The sequence below is a fragment of the Populus trichocarpa genome, chromosome 2 (genome assembly GCF_000002775.5).
Source record: "Populus trichocarpa isolate Nisqually-1 chromosome 2, P.trichocarpa_v4.1, whole genome shotgun sequence".
Lineage (NCBI taxonomy): Eukaryota > Viridiplantae > Streptophyta > Magnoliopsida > Malpighiales > Salicaceae > Populus > Populus trichocarpa.
Genome location: NC_037286.2, coordinates 8046843 through 8063484, shown reverse-complemented (window position 1 = coordinate 8063484; position 16642 = coordinate 8046843). Strand labels below are relative to the sequence as shown.

The 16642-nt window shown below is 30.6% G+C and overlaps 1 protein-coding gene across 2 annotated transcripts; it reads left to right on the top strand.

The window, feature by feature from the left end:
- Positions 1–9340: 9340 nt before the first annotated feature.
- LOC7461832 (auxin-responsive protein IAA9) lies at positions 9341–14482 on the top strand. 2 transcript variants are annotated; one of them, XM_002302315.4, is made up of 7 exons: positions 9341–9745; positions 10896–11346; positions 11436–11656; positions 11737–11963; positions 12111–12252; positions 12893–12954; positions 14023–14482. In XM_002302315.4, exons 2-7 carry the CDS (start codon positions 10936–10938, stop codon positions 14058–14060), a joined length of 1101 nt encoding a protein of 366 aa, XP_002302351.1. In that variant the 5' UTR covers positions 9341–9745; positions 10896–10935; the 3' UTR covers positions 14061–14482. The 2 variants fall into 2 exon arrangements, with proteins under 2 accessions (XP_002302351.1, XP_052306501.1); XM_052450541.1 differs by lacking the exon at positions 14023–14482 and having other exon boundaries at positions 9552–9745; positions 12893–13489.
- The last annotated feature ends 2160 nt before the right edge of the window (positions 14483–16642 follow it).

The following is a 16642-nucleotide window of genomic DNA, read 5'->3' as shown; positions in this document are numbered from 1 at the left end:
TATATTGGTGTACTTAGATTGTATTTAGGAGTATCACGGTTGCTTTTCAAAGCTGAATTTTCTTTTCTCATTTTTTTTTCCAGCGCCATTGTTTGTTCAGCTCAAGTTCTTAATAGTTTATAGCACATTCTTGAGCCCTTTTTAATTATGATCTCAGATCAAATCTGGACGAATGAGTGAATGGTTCATTATAATGGAAATGGAGGCCCAGAAGGTTTCAATGGGTGGCCCATATACATGCTTGCATATGATAATGGCGTTTGAGTGACGTGGGCAGAGGAGAGTGAAAAACGGAGGAGGAAGAAGATGATGATGATGATGATGATGCCAAATCAAACATGAACAAAGTGCTGCTCTTTGAATAATGCATGTATACATGGTTTAAGGGCAAAGCGTGCAAAGGTGGCTGCAGTTAATGATGGGTTTCTTAAAATCTCCCTCCTTCAAAAGATAGATATATATATATATATATATATATATATCAGCACTGCGGGTGAACTTCTCCTTTCATAATGAAAATCAACGCGCGTGTTCTACTATTTTCCATTCGCATTCAGACATAATTATTACGTCCTCCAGATCTTGATCAGTTTTTAAAATCGATTTTTATTTAGTTCTGTTATAATAAAAATAAATATTTATAAGAAATGTAATCATTTTAGTTCTAAACTAATTGTTTGTGTCTATGTTAATTTCGACTTCTTGAAAAAAAAATTAGCATTGTTTTTTAACTTGGTTTTAAGCTTTTATGAATTTCTTTTATAAAAATAATATTTTTATCAAATACTGGTATATCTTTTATTTATCTTAGTCATATCTTATTAAAAAAATATAATCATTAAAGCAAGTTTTTAAAAAATAAAATAGTATATTTATATTTTGTGTGATTGGAAGCTAAAAACATAATAAATATATGTGATGAAATCATATTTTAAATTTATTTTAATATTTTAATAAAAATAAATTTCAATAAAATTTTTAAAAATAATTTATTATTAGTATTATTATTTTCATAATAAATGCATAATAATTATATATATATATTAAAATTCAAATAAAAATTTATAATGGTATTCAAAAAAATATATTAAAACTAAATAGTAAGTGAATACAGAAAAATCTTTTGGAGTGTTAAAAAAAAAACATAAAAGAAAAGGTCGGCAAAGGGCAAGCCCCGCGCGCTTGGCCCTGTTTTATTTTTCGGTCACCACTTATTTTCTTTAAAAAAATGACAGGTCACGTTCTAGAAAATAAGAGTGCTCCCTAACTCTCAAACTTGTGACATCATGTTTCTCTCACGTATTGACAAACTAAGTTGCGACTTGGTTTTGTCATAAAATGATTTTAAAAAGTATATTAAGATTTTTTATTGTTAATGTGAATAGTAAAAATACCATTAAAAAACCCTAATTCCTTTAGTGTTGTAGGCTAATAAAAAATATATTTTATTATATAAATTGTTAATTTTTATTTTAAAATATACTTTTTACTGATAGCATTTTTTTAAAATAAAAAATCAAAGACTATTTAAAATAAATATTCATAAAAATCTCAATCATTTGGATTAATGAGGGGAAAATGAATCTCTTTAATCAAAATTTTCTTTTCTTGTTTATCTATTTCCTTTTATTTTGAAAAAACAATTATTTAATGATAATTATTGTTTTTTAATACAAAAACTCATCATGATTAAAACAAAAAACAAGATTCAATAGAAAAAAAAATCACGATCCTATAATTTGTACATGATAAAATAAAAAAAATAAAAAAAATAATTAATATGAAAAAATATGTAAAAGATTACAATAAAAAAATAAAATAGATAATTTATTTTTAATTAAGGTTTATGAGCATTTTTTATAATTCAAAAATTAATTGTTAATAACATTATAAAAATATAATCTTATCTAAAAATATGATAAAATTGGATAATATTTTAATTATTTTATTCATAATAAATTTTATTTAAAAAAACAATTAAACGATAATATAAGAATGGATAATTGTTTTCTTAGTTTTTTTTTTATCAATTTTTTCTTTCCTTACACGACTCACGGGGATTAAAATGCAAACAAAATAAATTTTAAAACTTAAACATGAAATCCTCGAACAATATGAATATGAAGAAATATAAAGAAATTGAAATTGCATGAATCAAACTGATTGAAAAGTAAAATTGAAATGTTTTTTTTTCTTAATCTCAATTCTAGTTCTTTAGATTTTTCGGCGGCAACAAATCAAAACTCTTTCTCATGAAATGGATGGTTAATTAACAGAGGAAACACTCTCAAAGACCTCAAAAATATGATAAAACACAAATCAAAGATAATTATTACACATAAATTGTTGCAAACATCAAGTGAAAGTATGAAACAGCAAAGAAATAAAGTTCCAGTTAAAAAAAAAAGCATTGGAGGATGAATAATGCATTGCGCAATATTTACAGACAGAACCAACAGTAACAGCGGGTCGTGTTTTGTTTATTTTTTTATTCTGGTTTAGACCTTGAAGAAACTCTGTTCTAGTAACCTTTCAAGTTTCAAGTCAATCACTTTGTTTTCAATAAAAACGAGTACCTGTAAAAAGATAGTGATGGGCCCGCCCAGTATATAAAATCGTGGTATTGTAGTCGTTGTAGATAAGAAGAGGTTCTGTATAATGTCAACTGATTAAATCTCACATTACGAATCACGTTTGTTTTGTCACCTGTTGATTGACCTGGATGGCTTATGGTATAGTGGTTTGTCTATTTTGCACCGCTCTTATCCAGCATCGCCATGACGGCACCGTCCGGGAACGGGTGCACACCGTGTTATCTTAATTTTTTTATATAAAATTAATATAATTTTAGTGTTTTTTAATTATTTTAATGTATTGATATTAAAAATAATTTTTAAAAAATAAAAAATATATTATTTTGATATATTTCCGAGTAAAAAGCACTTTAAAAAACAACCACAAACACACTATTAAACACCCTCGATATCAGAAATGGTCTTTCATATGGAGTGCATAGATGCAATAATAATTGGTAATGTTTTTTTATTTAGAAATATATTAAAATAATATTTTTTATATTAATATATTAAAATAAAATAAAAATATCAAAAATATATTAATTTAAAATAATAATAAAAAAACATTTATTCACTAATTAGGATACTATCTGCTACTGTATACATGGCATGAGCCATGAAGTGTCACCAGTTAGGATTATCAGTGGATTTAATCCTCTCCTTATCGTTTATCTTATTAAGTCCACCTAGAAAAGACTTCGTGACAGTGCTGACATAATCAATCAATTTTAACTGTTTTAAACATATTAATTAAAAAAACAACTTAAATGGTGTTTGTAATATTGTTTATTTTTAAAAATAATTTTTTTATTTTAATTTTTTTAGGTTGTTTTGATGATTAATATCAAAAATAAATTTATAAAATAAAAAATTATTATTTTAATATAAAAAAACATTTTAAAAAAATTATTATTATTATAATACTGAACACTACCGTATCTTATCTGTCTTAATAAAATGATTTTTCCTAAACAATAATAATTTAAACCAGTGATGATTTTAAAGCAACCGTTCGTACAATTGTTTTAATTTTTATGATGATTTTAAATGGAAGCAAACTTAATCTCAATATTAAAAAAAAAATCCAGGGACGTCTTGGAAAAAAAGGAAGAAGATAAAAGGGGGTGTGGTTTTTTTTTTTTTTTGTCTTTCCAAGAAATTGTCATTAAAATACTTTAATTTTAGGGATTGAACTGCGGTACTTAATAAACAATGGCGAACACAGAACACGAGGGGCAGAAATTGAATCAGCAATTGGAACGTGAAAATCACGCGAAGCTAGGTCCGACTGGTGAAGAGAAAATGGTGGAGGAGGTTATATGTCGCCTTCAGTAGCCGGCAAGCCAAAATTAAAAGCCGCTTTCTTGTCCCCCAACACATCATTTCGCTTCACCCTGTTTTTCCCTGTCCCCTCTCAGCCTCACTCCTCCACTAAATGCGTCCTCTTTCTACGTAGCATACACTCTACTCCCTCCCTTTTTATTCCCATCTTTACCCCTCCGAAGGGTGTCAAAAACGGTTTTTTAACAAAAATAAAATATTTTAATTAATTATATATTAATATTTTTAATCAAATAGTAATTAACATAATCAAGTAGTAATTTATTTTTTATGATATATAACGATATTATATATCGTGCTGGTAGGATCCAATTGTTATCACTTGTGTAGATGAAGTGGAGAGGTTATTTGTAAATTTATGTATCAATTTGTACTTAACATTTCGGTGTTGTTAAGATGAGTTAATGTGTATTTTATATTATGATAATTTTTGTTGTTGCAATTTTAAAGAAAAAAATTATTTTTTTAACTAAAATTTTTAAAAAATTATTTTTAGAAAAAATATATGTAAAATACTCAAATATTTCTAAATACAAGGTGGAGGCAAAATATAAACCAGCCCACCGTAATAAATAAATAATTAAATAAACATATATATATATATATATATATATATATTAACAAATGTAGTTGAAGGTGAGGTGTTTTTCCATGTTTTTTATAGTTATTTGTAGAATTTTTACAGTTGCGGTAGTAATTATTTTTTAAAATGTTTCTTATTCAAAAATGTATTAAAATAATATTTTTTTTTATTTTTAAAAAAATATTTTTGATATTAGTAAATCAAAATAATATGAAAATAATAAAAAATATTAATTGAATTAAAAAAAAAACTTATTTAAAAAAAAATTAAAACATAAAAATAATCATGATACACAGTATCATGATTGTGTAATAGTATTTGCCCATTTGCACCTGGATAAAGTCAAACCAAGATATGATTGGGGGTAAGGTGGTCTTTATGCGGGTATCCACATTTCACATGAGAATAGAGGAATCAATTGCCCAAAAAGTTTAAGACATTTGTGAGTCTTATCGGATTATCTTTAAGCTAAAAAGTTGGGAAAACGACACTGAGGGGCTGTGATTTGGACACGTCCTGGTTAGTTGTGATCGATAAGATTACTGTCAAAAGACAAATTTGCCACCGGGAAGGACGATCTTGAGAGACATCAAATTTGGTACCTGCTGTAGGTGACATGATTGGCAATGCCCCGTTGTCTTTATGATTTTTCACCGTAAATCAAATCTGTGAACAACCTTTCAATGTCTTGCAAATAATTACCGGGAGTTTGCAATTGTACCCAAAAATAAATAAATAAATAAATAAATAGTGAGCAATTATGAGAGGGTGGTGATATTGCCAGAAACATAAAAGATACCAGTTTTTCACGGCATTCTGAGATAACGTTTATTTTTATGAATGGAACTGCGTTTTATTATGTATTTAGTATTTTGATGTATAATAATTTTTAAAATTATATTTTACTTGTAAGTAAATTAAAGTGTTTTATTATTATTTTTTATATTAGTACATTAAAATTATTAAAAGCACTAAAACCATTAATTTCATGATTTTTCAAGGTAAATATACTTTTAAAATGTACTCAAGAGCAATTAAAAACATATTACCAAACAGGCATTAGGTGTATTTTAAAAGTGCAGTTGGCTTGAAAATACATTGAATTGATATTTTTTAATATTTTTTTATGATTTTAATATATTTATATAGAAGACAGATTAAAAAATAAATTATTTTAATATATTTTTAAGAAAAAATCATTTTTAAACAGCACCCTCCATCACAATATTACACCCACAGGAAGACAAAATCTTGTGGATTAAATTAGTAAAATAATTATTTTATCATTTTAAGAAAAATCACTACACTGTTTTTTTTTAACTTTTTTATTTGTTATCTTTGATATAAATGTTTTTTTTATTATCAAATAATTAAATTAAAAAATTAAAAAATAGAAGTTTTAAATTTTGTCCAAGCACATGGCTAAGATCGTTGCTAGGTGAGTAAATCATTATTAACCTGAGTTTATCTAAAATAAATATTATTTTAGTATTAAAAAGAAATGTTCATAATGCTGTTTTGAATAAAAAGAAAAATAAACCAAATTTAACGAGATTACTGGGAGACTCACCCAGGTCATGATGAATCAAGTTCCTCGTAATTTAATTTAAAACTCAACCTAAATCATGAGTTTCCAGGTGTAACAGTCCGAGGCAAGCCAGATTTAACTACACTGCCACAACAGCACACGGGAAAGTAGCCCATTCAAGTAAATTCCATTAATGAAAAACAAATTAATTTGTATTTTCAAATTTAAAAAGCATATCAGAATCAAATCCATTTGTCCATTCTCACCAACAGCATATAATCGATCCTGTGATTCTAGGTTTTATTGTAAATATGCAAGATTTTAGTGGCATTATATGCGCGTGCTTTATTATTTGTATACGATATGATACTGTAACAACCAACAAGCAATTAATTTTTTTATAAAAAAAAACAAAAACAAAAACAGCGAGAATTCCAGCAAAAATAGTAAATCTCAAACGAACCTGATTTTGATAGAAATGGCATGATAAAAATTGAAAGAAAAAAAGAAAAAAAATATTTGATACAAATGGAGTCGGAAAAAAAAATTATTTAAGGTGATGCGATGAATAGTTTCATATCAGAAAAATCAACATATGGTAAGACCTGGGCATAGAGGACATAAAAACTCTCTCCCTCATAAAAAAAAAATAACAGAGAGGGCGCGTAAAACCTATAAACAAAACAAATTTTATTTTGAAAAAAAAAAAAGATTGTGGTGTAGTTTACGTTATACGAGCTCTATTAAGATATTTTTATTTTTTATTAAAAAAAATACATGTAAATTTTTTTGATATATTTTTTTGTAGTTAAATTTTTTTTTAAGTTTATAAAATTGAAAATTTTATACATACATATAATCAAATAAATCAAGAATTATGTAGGCTAATAAATAACATTATTAATAACAACTAAAAATAAAACTAGAAAAATAAAAAAAACAAGTATATATCAATGTATTTAATCTCACAATATAGGTCATTTAACCGGTTATGTTAACTAAATTTTGTTTATTAAAAATATTTTTTATTCAATCAAATGATAATTGAAACAAAAAAACATGTTAAACCCATATATAATATTTCATACGTTGTAATATTATTTATTTTATAATTTTATCCTTCAACATTAAATTGATTGAGAAATGACCTTCTTGATTAAGCACGGGTACAATATTTTACAGACTGTGATCTTGGAATATTAACTCAAATTTAAAAGTTTACTTGAGTTTTTTATTTTGTTATTTATGCTATTAAATTAGGGTTGTTTTTTTATACTATTAAAATAACTGAACTTATCTTTTGTTTATTTCATGTTATTTTGGAATATTATCCTAGCATCTCCTTAACATTTTCTTCATGCATCCAAAAATATTTGCCTCAGCCCGCGTTGTTGTGCCTATCATTGATGTAAGTTTACTAGAGTCACTTATTTTTAATCGTTTTTTTTATTCTATGTTTTTATTTGATTTCGAACTTTAATATTTGGTTCGTTGTGATTTGACTTTAATTTTTTTTTTTTGTACGAGCTCTATGGTTTTATCACCATCTTATATTCTATATTGTGGGTTTAATATATTAACCATAATTGACCCGCATTACTTTAATATCTCGATATCTTAATATTTTTATTTTAAATATTTTAAAAACATTTCGCCATCGTGCATCGACTTTTTTTACTTTCTAACATTTTTTTCAATTTTTTAATGTAAAAATAAAACTGCCCGCTGTGTATCAATTGTAAAAAAAAAAAAACCTATTTTATAGCGCCCATTTGCCTTATTTGTTAAATATATCCTTCTTAAATTTCAATCGATGCGTCAAAACACAATAGTACGAGTCATTTGGCACCAGAAGGTAAAAAGATGACAACTAACCTCGTTTGTTTGCTGGAAAGTAGTTTGCTTTTGGAAAGTGAATTCGGGGAAAATAAATTATTTTATAATGTTTGGTAGTGTAATGGAAAATAAGTTGGAAAATATTTTTTAGTGTTTGGTTATGTTGTGGAAAATGAGCTGTAAAATAACTTATCAATGTTTTATTTTTCTCAAGTTTATTAAAATAATGAGGAATAAATCTTACAAATTAAAAGGTTGAATGAGAATGAAATTAAAAAAATATAATTTTATAAATTATCTCAAATAAAATAAATAATAATCAAAATAATAGAGATCAAATCTAAAAAATAAAAAAATAAAAGATGAAGAAATTAAAATAATAATAATCAACATTTCATAAATTATTTCAAATAAAACAAGTAACAATCAAAAGAATGAGGACCAAATTTGATAGATAAAAAATTTCAATAAAAAAATGATAAGGGAAAAGCAAATAACAATTATAAAAATAAGGACCAAAGTTAATATAAAAATTAAATTTTAAGATATGAAATTGAAAAATAAATATTCAAAACAAAATACATATATAGCAATCAAAAGTTTGAGGATCAAATTTGATATAATCAGCAAATAATATGACATTTCTAAAATTTTCACAATTTTCGAAAAGTGTTTTCCGCCCAAATTTTTCAGGAAAACACTTTCCTGAAAACCAAACTAAATTTTTTTGACTGGAAAGTGTTTTTTGTTGTCCAACTTTTTTAATGACAAACAAACACAAGAAAATTTTAAAAATAATTTTTTAAAAAATAATTTCTGAAAAACAAACATAGCCTGAATTGTATTGATGAATTGCAATTTTCACCTTTCTCCCATCAGCCAAATGGAAAATGGTTGCCAAAGGCGGAACACTTGCTTAATCCATCATTCCAGGGCTATCTGTAAGCATAACATTTTGTTTTTTAATTTTTTTTAATATATTAAAATAATATTTTTTTATTTTTAAAATTTATTTTTAATTTCAACACATCAAAATTATAAAAAAAATTATTTTAAAATAATTTTTTGAAAATTTTTTACAAAAAAACAAGTTTAATCTTACTTCAATCAAAGTGGGCACAAATTTGGACATGTTTGGAAGTGCTTTTCAAAAATGCTTCTGAAAAAATTTTAATTTTTTTTTTTGCTTTAAAATAATATGTTTTTGATATTTTCAAATCATTTTGATGTGCAAATCTCAAAAATAATTTTTAAAAAATAAAAAAATATTATTGGCACACTTTTCTGAACGAAAAGTATTTTGAAAAGCAACCACAACCACACTCCCAAACACTCTAAAAAAGCTTCCATCCACTCACAGTGAAATACCAAATCCACCCTCGAGCGGATCAACGGCTTCCATTCAACCATCTCCAATCACCAGCCACTAAAATTAAAATACACGATTCTCTCTCATTCATTATTATTCGGCCGATTATTACATTTATGAACAGATAAATAAATAAATAGACAAACATTGTTATCATCCAATAAAAAAAAAGAAAGAAAGAAAGGCGAAAAAAATATAAAAAGAGTAACAAAAGGAAGGGTGTTTTTTTTGTTTTCTAAAAAAAGGTTTTTGCTTTTAATAAAAATAAAAATAAAGAAACAAAAAGGTTCTTATTTTAATGCATAGAGTTTCACACCAGACAGCAAATAAGCTTTTGTTACTTTGTGCCAAAATGGAGGATCCTTAGCTCTCTCTCTCTGGCTATCTCTCTCTCCTCTACTTCTCTTTCCAAACTCCCTCTCTCTCTCTGCTTCTAAAACAGAAACAAAACCCTCACAATTGAAATCTTCACTTCTCTTCTCCAGCTACAAATCCACAAATCTAAGTCACAGGTAAACAAGTTACTCAGTGCCCTTTCTTGATCTGTTTCTGATTATTATTTTTTTAATTTGCACACCTTTTTTCTTTTTTTCTCTTATTTTTGCGCTTTCATCTTTCTGCCTTCTGGCTTTTGCTGGACACTGTTTGTTTGTTACTGAAACAAATGCTGCAATCTCTTTGCTGTTTTTAGTTTCCGTACTGGGAAAACCCATGTCAAGAGTAGGTTTTTCAGCTCAATAGTTGCATGGAGACTGTCTCGCTCGGCAGCTTAAAATTTTTGTTTCTATTTTTTTTCATACTTTCTCGGCATCCAAACAAGATATATCTTTCCTTTTTGTTCTCTTAAAAAAAAAACAGCGAGTTATTCGAGGCGTGGTTTATTAAGCATGCATCTACTTTTACTTGACTGCAGTTATTTCAAGTTCAAAATGTGTTTTATTCCTCATCTTTTTCCTTCAGTAAATTATTCAGTCGGAAAATGGCCTATTCATTAACGTTCAGATTAGATCTCTGCAGTTGTAAATGGTTATGCAGCCTCTTTTTTTTATCCCGTTCATAACATGCTGTAAGTTTATTTTTATTTTATTTTAGCTCGTTTTGACTCAGGAAGGTGTTTTTACTTTTATTTTATTTTAGCTCGTTTTAAACTCAGGAAGGTGTTTTTACTTCTGCTGCTAATTAATTAATTCAAGTTTAGTTTTTAATATATTTTTTTACATTTATTAAGATTTCTAGTGTTATTGGATACTTGCTTTCGCAATTTTTATTTTTTAAAATCTTTGTGTTTAGATCTTGATGCGTTTTAGAAAGTAGCTAAAATTTCTTTGACCATAAGCATCACGCCTGGTTTTATTTTATCTTTGCAAATTGTGTGATTTTATTTGTGCTCATTGCTTTTAGTATGGCCCTTTGCCCAAGAATAATTTATCTTCCAACGGATGCTTGATTGAATTAGGGAAATTTCAGTATTAATCAACCACCATGTGCTTGTTATATTGTTTGCTTCCTGAGGGCAGGCAGCCAGCGGTTGATGAATTTTTTGCTATTTACTTCTCTATTTAAAGAGATTTGAGGTTTTGTTTTCGCCGATATGATTTTGTTTGATGAATATCCAAACATTGGTGTTTGTTAATGAAGTTTTTGTGCTGTGAAACTGAGCAGGTAACAAAAAGAATTCCGAGTGTTTTTATTCTCAATTCTGATGTCTCCACCACTACTTGGTGTTGTGGAGGAGGAGGGTCATAGTAATGTCACTCTACTGGCTTCTCCGGCCTCAGCAGAAAGTGCATGCCTGAATGGTTTGGAATTGAAAGAGCGTAACTACATGGGTTTGTCCGATTGTTCTTCCGTGGACAGCTCGGCAGTCTCTGCAGCATCTGATGAAAGAAAGACTAGTTTAAATCTGAAGGCTACTGAATTGCGGCTTGGGCTTCCTGGGTCCCAGTCTCCAGAAAGAAATCATGAGCTTTCCCTGTTGAGCTCGGCATTACTTGATGAGAAGCCCTTCTTCCCTTTGCATCCCTCAAATGATGGTCACTACTCCTCAACACAGAAAAATGTTGTTTCGGGTAACAAGAGAGTGTTCTCTGATGCCATGGATGAGTTTTCAGAGGTGAAAAAAACTGCCTTTTTATTTACTGAAGGGAATAGAATGATATTTACTCATGCTTCTAACTTGAAAAGTATTCATCTGTGGTGCAGAGCAAGTTTCTGTCAAATTCGGAGGTAAATGCAATGCTCTCACCCAGGCCCTCACCGAACATGGGATTGAAACCTGGCATGTTGGAGAACCTTGGAGTTCAACAAGCTAAAGTGAAAGAGATAGTAGCCCCAAAGGCAGGACAAGAGAGACCTCATGCGGCAAACGAGACCAGACCACTTCGTAACAGCTCCGCAAACAACAGCAGTGCACCTGCTCCAAAGTATGAAGTGTTTTTGTGTCAAGTCTTAAGATTAACTGCAAGACATTGAGAATGATCTCTGGTATCCCTTCTTTTGGCAGGGCACAAGTTGTGGGTTGGCCACCCATCAAATCATTTAGGAAGAATTCCCTTGCCACCACCTCAAAGAACACAGAAGAAGTTGATGGTAAAGCAGGGCCAGGTGCTTTATTTATCAAAGTCAGCATGGATGGTGCTCCTTATCTTAGAAAAGTGGATTTGAGAAACTACTCTGCATATCAGGAATTGTCTTCTGCCCTCGAGAAGATGTTCAGCTGTTTCACCATAGGTGAGCCAAAATAAAATTTTTGATTTGATATGTGGAATGTGGTTGGTGGACATTGTTATTATATTAAGTGTTGAACTAGTATTTTACAGTGGACACGTGTTATGTTTGTTTATGGATCGAGTTACTGCTACTTTGTTATGATGTCAGGCCAATATGGATCCCATGGAGCTCCAGGAAGGGAGATGCTGAGCGAGAGCAAGCTGAAGGATCTGCTGCATGGCTCAGAATATGTTCTCACTTATGAGGATAAAGACGGAGACTGGATGCTTGTTGGCGATGTTCCCTGGGAGTAAGTGCTGACCGGTTTTGCTTGTTTGCCTAAATCGAAATTGGTTCTAGTTGTTGACTTCAATAATATCTGAAATCTTTAGCCATTGCTAACCATATTATTTTTATATGAACAAGAATGAACTGATCTTTCATATTTAATAGCTCTAGGAAGTAGCTGGGATTTAGTGCAAGGAAACAGAAACTCTATTCTGTATAGCCACCCAAACTACCCCGCCCCTGCCCCCACCATGATGACACTTGCATGAGGGTTAATGCAATTTTTTTGCCTAGTTGTGATATTGACCTTGGTCAAAACTGTTTATACCTTTGCCATGTCCCTGTTGTACTTCAATTTTGAAATTAAATCAGGGAACAACTGGGAACTTGAGTGAGTAAAGATTGCGAATTGACATGAACCGATCTTCCTTGATCTACATTCATGGTCATAAACTGTGGTTTCATTTGAACTTCTCTTTATATTTGCAAAAATTTGACTGGATCATATATTAAAGGATGAAATTAGAATATAACTTCTTTCAGTGTTCATCTGCCAAGCAATATTAACAAACACAATTCATGATCATGTAATAGCAAGAAATATTCTTAATGTAAGTTGCGTGATAAACCTGCATTCTAATTCTGTCTATCTACCTGTTCAGGATGTTTATTGAAACATGCAAGAGGCTGAGGATCATGAAGAGCTCTGATGCCATTGGCCTAGGTGCGTTTGTTATGTATCTCAAGCCAATTTTACTACTGTTCTGACTAATAGAGTGTATGAGAACCATTGAAATGTATGTCTTGAGAATTATATTAGCCATTCATGATTTGTGACAGTAGAACTTGTCCTAGACAAATCAAGTGTGCTTCAAAAAATACTTCTCTGATGAATTTTGTTTTTTCAAATCTCACCTAGTAGAAAGTCGCCCAACATGAAACAAAAGAGGACAAAACACAGATATTGGTGGAAAAGTTGTAATACTGGGCTCGTCTTATGATTCTATAGATCCTTATGTTTTGTTGTGGATGTAATTCAACAATACAGTCTGGTCTTTGTGTTTTGCATCTAGAATCTTGGTATATCTAGGACATGAGATGAAAAGGTTTAGGTTGTCTGATCTTCCTTTGTTATTTTGGATGAACATGTATCTGTATGTACTTGCTGTTTTGGTGGGGTGAGTGCAAGGGGTCAGACATGACTCATTATTAACATCGATTTTGACCTTGTAATTTCTGCATTAAATGTTATGCTGAAAGTATGTTGAAATTAATGCTAGAAAATTAAGACTTGGAGCCCCGTTAAAAAGGGGAACTGTTGACCACAAGGAATTTTATTACATTGGTAGCACAAATACTAGCTGTTGGTCTCAGCTCACAATGTTATCCATATTTCTGAAATCAATATTATTAATAACTTTTAAAATTGTGATTGCTTATGCACCTTTTATCAACCTTTGAAGATCATTTTTTGCTTTATACTATGCTGGTTTATATGTAAAATGTCAGAAACAGATTTTGTGCTTTACATGTACGAATTTTACTTTTTAAATATTCTGAAATTGTGCTATACAAACCCACCCGATTCATTTTTTAGATGCCCTAAAATGTTTTTGTGAACCAAAGTTTTTTAAGTGGATCCTAGCTTTTGTGCCGGCTGAGCCTAATTTTATGCTTGCTTGTAATTTGCTGTGATTCTTGTTAAGGACTTGAGTGTTAATCCCTACCAATTATGTCGTATAAAATTTCTTTTCTCAAGCTAATTGCATACAAGTGTTTATTTTTATTGCAGCCCCAAGGGCCATGGAGAAATGCAAAAACAGGAATTAGCCAGCTGTTCGCATGATTGTTGCTATCCATCCAGCAGCCTTTGAGTGTTGAATTTGGGAAATTAGTAAGGGGAGCACGAGTCAGGTTTCAGGTGGGGGTGCAAGGGATGATAAGGTGCTGGAAAGGGTAGAAAGATCACGAGTACCTGCGGTTTTTATCTTAGTACGTTTATGTTTCTGTTTCAAGAAAATTATAATATCTGTTTAGTCTGTTAAAATTATAAATCTCCAAAGACTTGCATTTGGGAGTGCAACTGCAATTCTATGCGTCAAGAATCTGGATCGTTTCCTGTTTCGTACAGGACTTTAGTTTGTAAAGTGCATTGTTTGTTGATCTTTTTTTTTTAATTTTATTTGAACTGGATTTGTCAATCTCTACTGTCTGTTTGTGTTGAATGGAGTATGGTAAAAGACCTTATCCAAGTAATCTGTCCACCGAGTTTGCTTTTATATTCGTTAATAGCTGCCTGAGTGATATTCTCTGTCATTCTTATCAACGCACTGGAAAGCAAGAATTTAGTGTGCTAGAGGAATGATTATCTTTTCACAAGGTTCTCTAATTGTTGGAGATGATGGGGGAGGAAATCACACCCTTGTGATGATGTCAAATATAATTTAAGTGGTGGGTTTCATTAGTAGTGTGGATAAACAAATGAGATATTGTCTGTCCTGTAGATACGTTTGTCGGAGACTACTCGTTGTAGGCATGTGATTGTCAGTTGACAGGGCTGCATTATTGATGTTTTTGATCAGAATAATGCATGTGTGACAGCAAGAATAGCGAAGAGGCATTGGATGGTAGGGAGCACGAGATGCAAGTCATTGACCTGAGTAAAGGGGCTGGTGCCACATTTTACTGGGCATGTACAAAACTAGCTCGTAGAATAGGAAGAGTGTTGGTGCATGGAAGTTACTGACCTTAACCTACTGAGAAAACTAGTTGCTTGCATGGTTTCCTTGTCTACCCTCATGATAGATGAACAAGCCTATGAAGGTGACGCTGAAAATGAAGATCCAGATAAAGCCAAATCTAATATCTGTGTAGTGAATTCAGCTACAACGGCAGTACAAAAAGATTCCCAAAATAATTTCATAGTCTTCATGTTCATGGAGAGAAGTTGTACCGAGGATTGGAAGTGATGGGATGAAACAGAATTCGACAAGATCCAATAATAGTTGAACAGAATTAGTAGCCTTGTCCGTCTAAATTCATGGAAAAAGTAGCCTTTTCCCAGAGGCACGCTCTCCTCTCAAATCAAGTGAAATGGCTGCTTGAACAGAATTACATTTAGGCTGTTTGATGGGGAATTGGGCAAGTAACGCGTGTCAGTTGCTAATTGAGACAATAATTCACTCCATAGAAATTGTAAAGGATGATCGTAAGGGAGTCTAAGATATTCTAACATCAGTGCCAAATTATCAGGGAGATGTTTTACATATATATCTCACCATCTTCGACTCTAAAAAATCTTCCTTAACAGCTTTGAACAAACTGGGTAATTAACCCGACAACCTTGTCTTGTGGAAAGCCTTGACCAGTCGCAGAAACATGAATTCCGATTCGGGCTTCAAACTCTGGTAGTAGGTGCTAGTCTGCCTATTTCTACTTGACATGCAAAACTGAAATCGCTCATAGTTCAATTCTCCTTTAGGCAAGTGCTAGGTCTACTCGTGCATGAAGCTTTCTACAGTCTGACTGCAATGCCTGGAAATTTAAATGGCAGTCAGACCTCTGCTGCAACTTTTGTTCCCAGTGATGCCCTCTTCCTTGGAAGAAAGTTGAGATGAGACATAAAATCCATTTTCCTAAAGTGCAGAGACGAAAACATTAAAAGCTTAGAAAGCAACTCAACTCTTCGAAGAATCTGTTACTTTATCCTCTCTACAGGGGAACTAATCAGGTTAAAAATCTACTATAATCAAGTAACACGACTAATTATAGCTGGGAATCTTTGTGCTCCACTTCTTTTCATTGCTTGAGTAACATTGTCAACATTTTATTTTTATCTAGAGTGGGATGCATTATTAGCACCAGAAGAGCAACAGCACCACCTTTCCTTTTCAATCTCAAGAAGTACCTGGTCATCCAAGATCATAACATGAAACCTGAAAGTGTATCTGGTTCACTGAATGCTAGTCTATCATAAACAATGTTAATTTCAACATCCTTTAAGGTAGGACCCTACCCTTATTGTTTGCATTTAGAAGATAATGTGGATAATATTCTATTATAATACGAGTCTTTTGACATTTATTCACCTCGCACAGACTTCGCTTTTGTCTTCTGATAAAGTAGTAGCCTTCTCAATCACTCTGCAGTTAGTACAAGTCATAAGTCACCATTAGACTCGATACTGATTAAACTAGTTGGATCAAATCTCTAATCATCTATAATTTGATCTTAGGGTCATAATATGGTGACAAGTGCTCTCTTTTCAACTGGGTATGTCACGTGTGAACCACTTGGTGACATTGATGATAATATCAGAAACGTTTTGATTTTTCTTAAAATCGACAGATGAATCTTAGGGCAACATGCTGGTGATTTGAGCAGTGTCTAGTGATCTCTTAACTTCTCTTCAT